The sequence below is a fragment of the Mus caroli genome, chromosome 9 (assembly GCF_900094665.2).
Source record: "Mus caroli chromosome 9, CAROLI_EIJ_v1.1, whole genome shotgun sequence".
In the NCBI taxonomy this organism is placed as follows: Eukaryota; Metazoa; Chordata; class Mammalia; order Rodentia; family Muridae; genus Mus; species Mus caroli.
In genome coordinates, this window is record NC_034578.1 from 11436316 (window position 1) to 11444514 (window position 8199).

An 8199-nucleotide genomic window follows, 5' to 3' on the forward strand; every position below is an offset into this window, starting at 1 on the left:
CACACACACACACACACACACACACACAAATAAATCCTTACTACCAGTCCCGCCCTCCCACACACTGGTTGTCTGATGAGCCTAATCTTCCCAAGCGCCAAGCAGCAACTTTCCTGGGAGGAAAAGCTGACACTTCTCACGGCCACTCACATAGTCATTGACTCAACAGACATGATGGGTCAGCCACTGTGTACTCCGAATTGTGCTGAGTACAGGTGTCTGGGTCAGCCACTGTGTACTCTGAATTGTGCTGAGTACAGGTGTCTGGCCTTCAAGGCTGACCTGGAATTTGACCTCAGTTTTCTTATTTATTCCAGAAGCCTAAACTCTGCTCTGTGTTCTTTGTTAAAGGATAACTAGCTGTGCCAAACCAGCCTGAGAGAGAATGGTCAGCAGTCATGAGTGGTGTGGGTCTTTAGCGAGCTGAAGTGCTCCAACCCTGAACAACTTCTGTGGTTTGCATCAGTATTCTAGGTTGGGGTGAAGGGCGGCTTCCTGAAGGAGCCTTGAGACCTAGCAGAGGCAGCTTTCAGCAGAGTACAGTGTCCTTTGAGGGAAAGTCCTGGCAGAGGCTGCAAGCTGTGCTTTGAATTCCCATTGAAAGGGAGGTTGGTCAGGAAGAGTCTTTATACTTGGAGAGACTGAGATCCACCTGAGCATAGCACTAGGCCAGGCTTCTGTCCCAAAGGTAGCCATGTGGCCACCACAAGTGGTGGAGCACTGGATTCAAGAAGCCCAATAGCTCTAGGTGGCTTCCTTAATTCTGCATTTCAGAGAGCTCGCCACGGACCCTCAGAGGGCTCCTCACCAGTCTGGCTTGGTGCCACAATCATTCATGTTTCTCATTCTTTGGCTCTGAAACATGAGGGTCCTTGTTAAACTGTAATCGGTTCAAAACAATGCTGAAAAACCAACTTAAAGAACATTTAACAGACCTGAAGACACTCCCATTTGGGCTAAATGTAAGTTAAGTTCTAGGACATTTTACATGATATCAGAGTATGACAGAGTCAACTCAAAGAAATAAATCCACATGTCTACAGGAACGCTAAGAAGAGTACACTCATCCCTCTTGAATTTCAGACGGGGCTCCCTAAGTAGCTCCGACTGGCCCAGGACTTGTGCTGCAGCTCAGGCTGCCTGAAGTTTCCCAAGCTTTTGCCTAACTTCCCTAACTTCTGGGATTATAGGCAGTATGCCCATGTTGAGAAACAGCTTTCTTTTTGCACTGGGCTGGGACTGGGGGCACGCACACCACATTGCATGGATGAGGTTTGACTCTTCTATCTTGTTTGAGTCAAATCTTGAGAAATAGCTTTTTTTTTATTATTTTTATTTTGTTTTACAGAGTAGTACTAGCCAATAAATTTAGAAGAAAGGTGGAATTTAATATATCATGGAATTACAGCTGTAGCAATCTATGAAGTAGCTAACAAGGTGTGGTGCAGCGGTGAATGCCAAAGCCTCCAAATGCACGGAGTTGCCCATCAAGGTGGCCATGTGGTCTCTAGAGAAAAGGGTGATGTGCCAATCACAACTCAAGTCCCCCAGCCACCGGACAGACTTCTAATGTTTGTCTTCTGGGTTGGTGCAAAATGAAAACTTCACATTTACAGTGCTTTTACTTTGTTTCCAAACAAATCTAGACTGAAATGTTTAAAAATGATGTCACAAAAGTCTCACGCCATTTCTAAGGGGGAAGCTTTGCTGGATTAGAGAGGCTAACAAGGCATAAGGACCAAATGCAGAGAGTAGATTCTGAGTAGGAACACAATGGGTCATCCTGTGAACAGATAAGGAACTTGGAAGATACCCTGGACACTAGGAAGTAGTGGGGCCAGAGAGACGGCTACGTGGGTAGAGGTGCTTGCCGCCCACCAGCACTGACAGTCTGTTTGATCCCCAAGACTCACATGGTGGAAGGAGAGAGCTGACCCCCACAGCTGTCCTCTGACCTCGGTGCATGCACCATAGCACACACTGCAAATAGACACACAGCCACATCTGTAAATACACTAGCATAGACTAAGAAAATGGTGTTATCCCAAAGCTAAATCTCAGGAGTGGGTGGCAGCGTTCGTGTGTCTTAGAACATCTGCTCTCAAGAGAAGCCTCAGGGTGCCTGTCATGTACTTGCTTCAGTTCAGTCCCTGAGACTCCTCTGCTCGCCAGATGCCAATCAAAACCCCAGGTTGGGGCTGCAGAGATAGTGCATCTGTTAAGACTTGCTGCTTCTGCAGAGGTTCTGTTGTCAGGATGCTGCTCGCATCTGTAACTCCAGTTTCAGGGGATCTAACACCCTTTTGTGGCCTCTGCAGTACCATGTGAACATGGTGCATAGACATATGTGCAGACAGCCCATATGTGTGTCTACAGACACACAAAGCAGACACATATTTCTGGTTTTTAAAAGTCCCAGGTCGTCTCCCATGTTTCAACTGCCTGGACCACTGTTGGTGCTCAACCAGTCTGCTAGGACAGCTCATAAGACCTGTAGAAACACTTCCCTTACCTTTACCCAGTCACGGGGAGCTTACACGGGCTGCAGGGGGGCACCAGAGGAAGACATAGGAGACAGGGTGTGGGAGGGCTTCAGAACTTTTTACCCTTTCTGGGTGAGCGCTCCTGCTGGCATCTGTGTGTTTAGCTTTCCAGAGCACTCAGAGCACTGTCCTTCACTGTCCTTCACGTGCTTGCTCCATGTGGGCACAGAGCACTGGGGAGCAGCTTACCTCTTAACCCCTGCCCTCCCTGGAGGCTGAAAGAGGCGCTCGAAGCTCCAGAATTCCAGTCACTCTTTCCCTTTCCTGGTGACCAGTCCCATTCCTGAAGCTAGCTAGGAGTCGCTGGCCACCAGTCGTGTCATGGGTATACAAAGACCCCCCTACCCCCCCCCCCGCACCCTGTCACTCCCATCGCTCTGGATGGTTCAGGGCTTTAGGAGTTGGGTTGACAGGATGTGGTGGCAGAAATCAGGTAAATATTCTTGCATGATAATATTAGAGGGAGAGAGTATATACACTCCTGTTTCTTGGCAGAATCGCTCTAGAAAGCCGTTATTACCGTTTTAAGATTTCTTTTTACTGTGCTTACTTATTTTGTGTGGAGAAGGTGCACATGCTCAATGGACAATGTGAAGGAACCAGTTCTCTACTACTGTGTGGGTCTCAGGGACTGGGCTCAGACCATCAGGCCTGGTGACAAGTTCCCTAACTCACTAAGCCATCTCAGTGGCCCTCCTGCCCATTTTTTAAAGCATGAAATCCCTTGCTTTGTTTTAGTTACCCAGACACCCCCAGGATATGGGTACAAGGCTACTATTGTCAGTGGCAGAGGGCAATAGAAAGGGTCTGGAAACGTTACATGTTGGGTTACCTACAACCAACAGCATGGATCCAGGGCAGCCAGGCACCAGAAGATGAGAGAGCTAAATGGGAAAGAAAGGTGGGAACAAGGGCCTTAGATAGGGTTTTCACTGCTGTGCTATAACACCGTGACCAATAAGCAGCTTAGGAAGGAAAGGGCTTACATCACTCACTTCCACATCACAGTCCATCTTTGAAGGAAGCCAAGGCAGGAGCTGAAGCAGAGGGGAACCCTGCTTACCAGCAAGCCCATGGCTTGCTCAGCCTGCTTCCTTCTACACTCCAGAACCATTCCAGAGGTGATACCACCCACAGTGGGCAGGGCCCTCCCACATCAATCATCGAGGGTCTTGATGAGCAGAGACTGTCTATGGTTTTAGAGCTTCATTGTAGAGAGGCAGAGAGAAAGAGAGAAGGTAGAAAGAGGGAGAGGGGAGAAAAGGGGGGTGGGAGAGAGAGAGAGAAAGAGAAAGAAAGAAGGGGGGCTAGAGAGGAGAGTAAGAAAGGTGAGAGCTTAAAGAGAGCAAGGAGGGGCCAAGCAGTTCCTTTTATAGTGGGCTGGGCTATCTTGCTGTTGCCAGGTAACTGTGGGGAGGAGCATACCTGGCTATAGTCAGGTAACTGTGGGGGTGGAGTGTAGCCAGAATGCCAGGAGCTTGGGACATTGTCTGCGTGACTGATAGTCACACACCTCTCCTGCAGGGGCTGTGGGAGCAGTAACTTCGACAGGAGCCAGGGGTCCAGGAGACATGACCAAACACCTTCTGTCCCATCGGGTCCCCCCGGGGTTCTAGATCTTTGCTGGTCTGGAGACCAGGCTGTCTGTGCACAGCCCACTGCCCCACACTGATCTCCTAGTTGAACCATAATATAAATGTTTGAGCTTGGAAGTCAGTCACCCTTGCATAAACCTCAGTCCTGCAGAGTGACCCTGGGCAGGCTTTTTAGTCATGAGCCTGAGGCTTAACCACTGATTAACTGGCAATGGATTATAGGAGACTTCAATAGTATGGGGCCTGGTACATGGTGTGCACTGTATAACAGAGTACCTATATAGTACTTGTGAAACACACCTGTTCAATGGAGGCACTGCTATTCCCTTACACACTCAGCAGAAATCTCTGCTTTATCCAACCTCATAGCCACACCTAGTTGGTCATTATGCTCAGGCCCAGGTACTTCCTAACACAAGTCCTTTTTAATTCCCCGTCTCTCTTTCAGTAACCACCTAGTGGCCTCTCTTGTTCCCACTCTTACCCATTAGCCCCCAGGCTGATTTCCATGCAGATATTAGCATCATGACTGGGTTAAAGGTACTCTGCAGTTCCCATGATGCCTGAGTTCCCAACACTGTCAGTTTGGACTCCCGCCCAGTTCTCTTGCTTTTCAACCTAACCCCTGCCCAGTGTTCCTTGCCTTTCAGTGCTGACCATTCTCAACATACCCTCAGGACAGACACCAGAGCTCTTTTCACCTCTGCCAAAAATACCTACCTCATATTTTCCTTCACAAGGACTACCTCCTCTTACTTGTCCATTGGGTCTGAGCTCAAATGTGATTTCCTCAGAGAAGTTTTCCCAAGCCATTGTATACCCCCTCCACTGCTCACAGTGTCCCTAGCTTATCGTCAGTGCGCTGGCCACTACCTAGCGGCAGGCTGTTCTGTTTACTGGTCCCTAGTGTTCCGGCCCTCGCTGAATATAGAGCAGAACTGGGCAGCCGTGTCTGCTTACCTGGCTGTGTTACTATAGGTGCTCATGAAGAAACTGATTAGTAAGCTGGTTGATGTGTACCCTACAGGTCAGGGGGTGTCACTGTACATTCCACAGTCGGCCATCAACGCCACTGTCCAACAAGATATCCTGTTGTCAGTGAACTACATCTGCCATGGCGTGCCCACTATTGAGTGGAAGTACACACCTAACTGGGGTGTGCAGAGGATCGTGGAGTGGAAACCAGGGACCCCAGCCAATGTCTCCCAAAGCCACAGAGAGAGAGTCTGCACCTTTGACAATGGCTCCATCCAGCTTTTCCGTGTGGATGTGAAGGATTCTGGCTATTACATCATCACTGTCACAGAGCATCCGGGGAGCAGCCAGTCTGGCACCATCTTGCTGCATGTGTCTGGTAAGAGAGCCCTAGGGCCCCCTGAGCTACAGGCACATGTGGGTGACACTGTGGTATTAAGAGAGACCTTGCCTCCCCTCCTGTCCCACCGCAGAGATCCGCTATGAAGACCTCCACTTCGTTGCTGTCTTCTTTGCTCTGCTCGCTGCCGTGGCTGTGGTGCTAATCAGCCTCATGTGGGTTTGCAATCAGTGTGCATATAAATTCCAAAGGAAGAGGAGGTACAAACTCAAAGGTAATGCTTTGGGCCGGGTGGTAATTCCTTCATGCGTTGGAGGCCAGAGGTGGCTCCTGTTACCTCATTCACACTAAGAAAAACCACTGGGTGACAGATATTCAACCTCTTGAGTATGTGTGTGTGTAAGTCGGAGGTCAATATTAGGTGTCTTCCTCAAGCATACTCCACTCCTGATTTTTGAAGCAAAACATTTTCTCTGACTAGGAGATCACTGATTGGCTAGACTGGCTGGCTGATAATCCCTGGAATCTGCCTGTTTCCAACTACACCCTGAGCACAAGGATTACAGACGTGTGCCCTGGAATTCTTACATGGGTTCTGGGGCTCTGAATTCAGGTCTTTATGATCGTGCATTTACCCAAAAGAGGTTGCCTTTGACTTGTCTTTTGCTTTGCAGAAAGCACCACTGAGGAGATTGAGATGAAAGATGTTGAGTGTTAGCCAAGACTGCGCCCAATCACATTGCTACCTCAAGAGAAAAACAGTATTTTCCAGTCGAAGGAACAAACGGAGCCCATCCTTGGTGCAGCTCTCACACCCTTTTCCCAGGAAGACAGCTGGCAGATAAAGAAGCTGACCGTGGACCTGGAGGGGATGGCTTACTTATATAAGCCAGTTCTAGGAGTCGCCTGTAGTTCAAAGCAACATCTGAGATTTTCAGCCAGGAACTTTCCTTGGTTTCAGCTTCAGGGCCACGCTGACCCTTAAAACAGGCAGGCACCAGCTACCACACTGCAGTCCCACATTGCCCTGCTGAAGGAGCTACTGTCTCCAGAGCCGGCGTGTCTGCAGAGGGGCTGATGTGCAGCTCTCTGCCTTTGTGCTCCTGTCTGATGTACAAACGGCGGCACCCTCCTCCTCCCCATTTTACATCCCATAAAACAGGAAGCAGTTGAGTGCACAAAGGGCCCAGCTCTAGGCACAGTCCTTCCTCATACAAAGTTAACTGGATAGCCTAAACTTGGGTTACTATGAGAAAAACATGGCTTAAGTTGACTGGGGTAGCTGGATGGGCAGTACACCAGTAGAATCTGTAAGGCTTCATCCAGCTTCATCCTATTCGATCAGCAACACTTCAGGTCTCCAGTCAGATCCCAGGCAGAGGAGTGTGTGCTATTCACCTACCTCATATGGCATCAGGAGAAGCCAGTATTAGCCTAGATCTCTCAGAGGGATTAAGCAAAGCATGCAAGGGCTGGAGAGATGGCTGGCTGTTAAAGGCTAGGCTCACAATGAAAAATGTAAGAAAAGCATGCAAATCATTGAAGGATCTGTAAAGTTAGTTGAGAAAGTGCAGTATCGCATAACAAAGGTTAAAATGCCCTGGGATGGGACTGGAGAGAAGGCTCAGCTCCTAAGAGCACTTACTGTTCTCCCAGAGGACCCTGACTCAATTCCACGAACCACATGGTATAACTCTGGTTCCAGAGAATGCCTCGCTCTTCTGGCCTCTATGGGCATTGCATGCACACAGTGCACACATATATGTGAAGGTACATTCATACATGTGAAAAATAAAATTTAAAAATTAAATCTAAGCCAGTTTGTTTTTCAGTGACCTGGGTTACCTTGGGGTTTGGGTCTCTGTTGGCCTTGGCTTGCAGACTCTCAGACTGTTGTCAGGGCTACCTGAGAGGGTCTTCTTCCCTGCTTCCATTACCGAGCTCTAGCTGCAAGCATCCACTCTCTTCTTGCTTCTGATGCACAGCTACAGTTCAGTGCTACCACCACTCCAACCATGATGGAAGCTGAGGTCAGTGGTTGTGTGCAGGGCCTTGGCTGCAGATCCATGCACACAAAGGTAAAGGGGGTACTAGAATATTCCTTTTATTTTTTTTTTCCTCTCAGGTTCCCAATGCCTATATCTTTTTTACTTCCCATGTTTCCCATGTGGCAGATAAGGAACTGTTGCAAATATTCCTTTTTTTCTTTTTTTTTTTAAAGATTTATTTATTTATTATATGTAAGTACACTGTCGCTGTCTTCAGACACTCCAGAAGAGGGAGTCAGATCTTGTTACGGATGGTTGTGAGCCACCATGTGGTTGCTGGGATTTGAACTCCGGACCTTCGGAAGAGCAGTCGGGTGCTCTTACCCACTGAGCCATCTCTCCAGCCCCCTCCTTTTTTTTCAGGAGACAAAAACATTGGCTCCCTCTCCTCTTCCTCAGGCCTCAACAACAAACCAAGGTGTAATAACTTGTTGTGTTGTAGATAGACCATTTTGAAATGTGTGCTTCCAGAATTTTTTCTTTAACCAGGGGCACTTTTGCTTTTAATTTTATTTTACGTGTACGAGTACACTGTAGCTGTCTCCAGACACACCAGAAGAAGGCATTGGATCTCATTACAGATGATTGTGAGCCACCATGGAATTGAACTTAGGACCTCTGGAAGAGCAGTCAGTGCTCTTAACTGCTGAAGAAATGTGACCATGGGCAAACGGCAAGTGGAGTGCCACGGAATGGCT

The 8199-nt window shown here is 48.4% G+C and overlaps 1 protein-coding gene across 1 annotated transcript in view; it reads left to right on the top strand.

Annotated features, from left to right (window-relative positions):
• Positions 1-7214, top strand: part of Vstm5 (V-set and transmembrane domain containing 5) — a 20178-nt gene extending 12964 nt beyond the window's left edge. Inside the window, exons 2-4 of the mRNA XM_021171198.2 lie at positions 5166-5492; positions 5587-5727; positions 6128-7214. Of these exons, the coding sequence (XP_021026857.1) occupies positions 5166-5492; positions 5587-5727; positions 6128-6171 (512 nt within the window). The 3' untranslated portion in view covers positions 6172-7214. The remainder of the gene's footprint in view (positions 1-5165; positions 5493-5586; positions 5728-6127) is intronic.
• Positions 7215-8199: the final 985 nt, after the last annotated feature.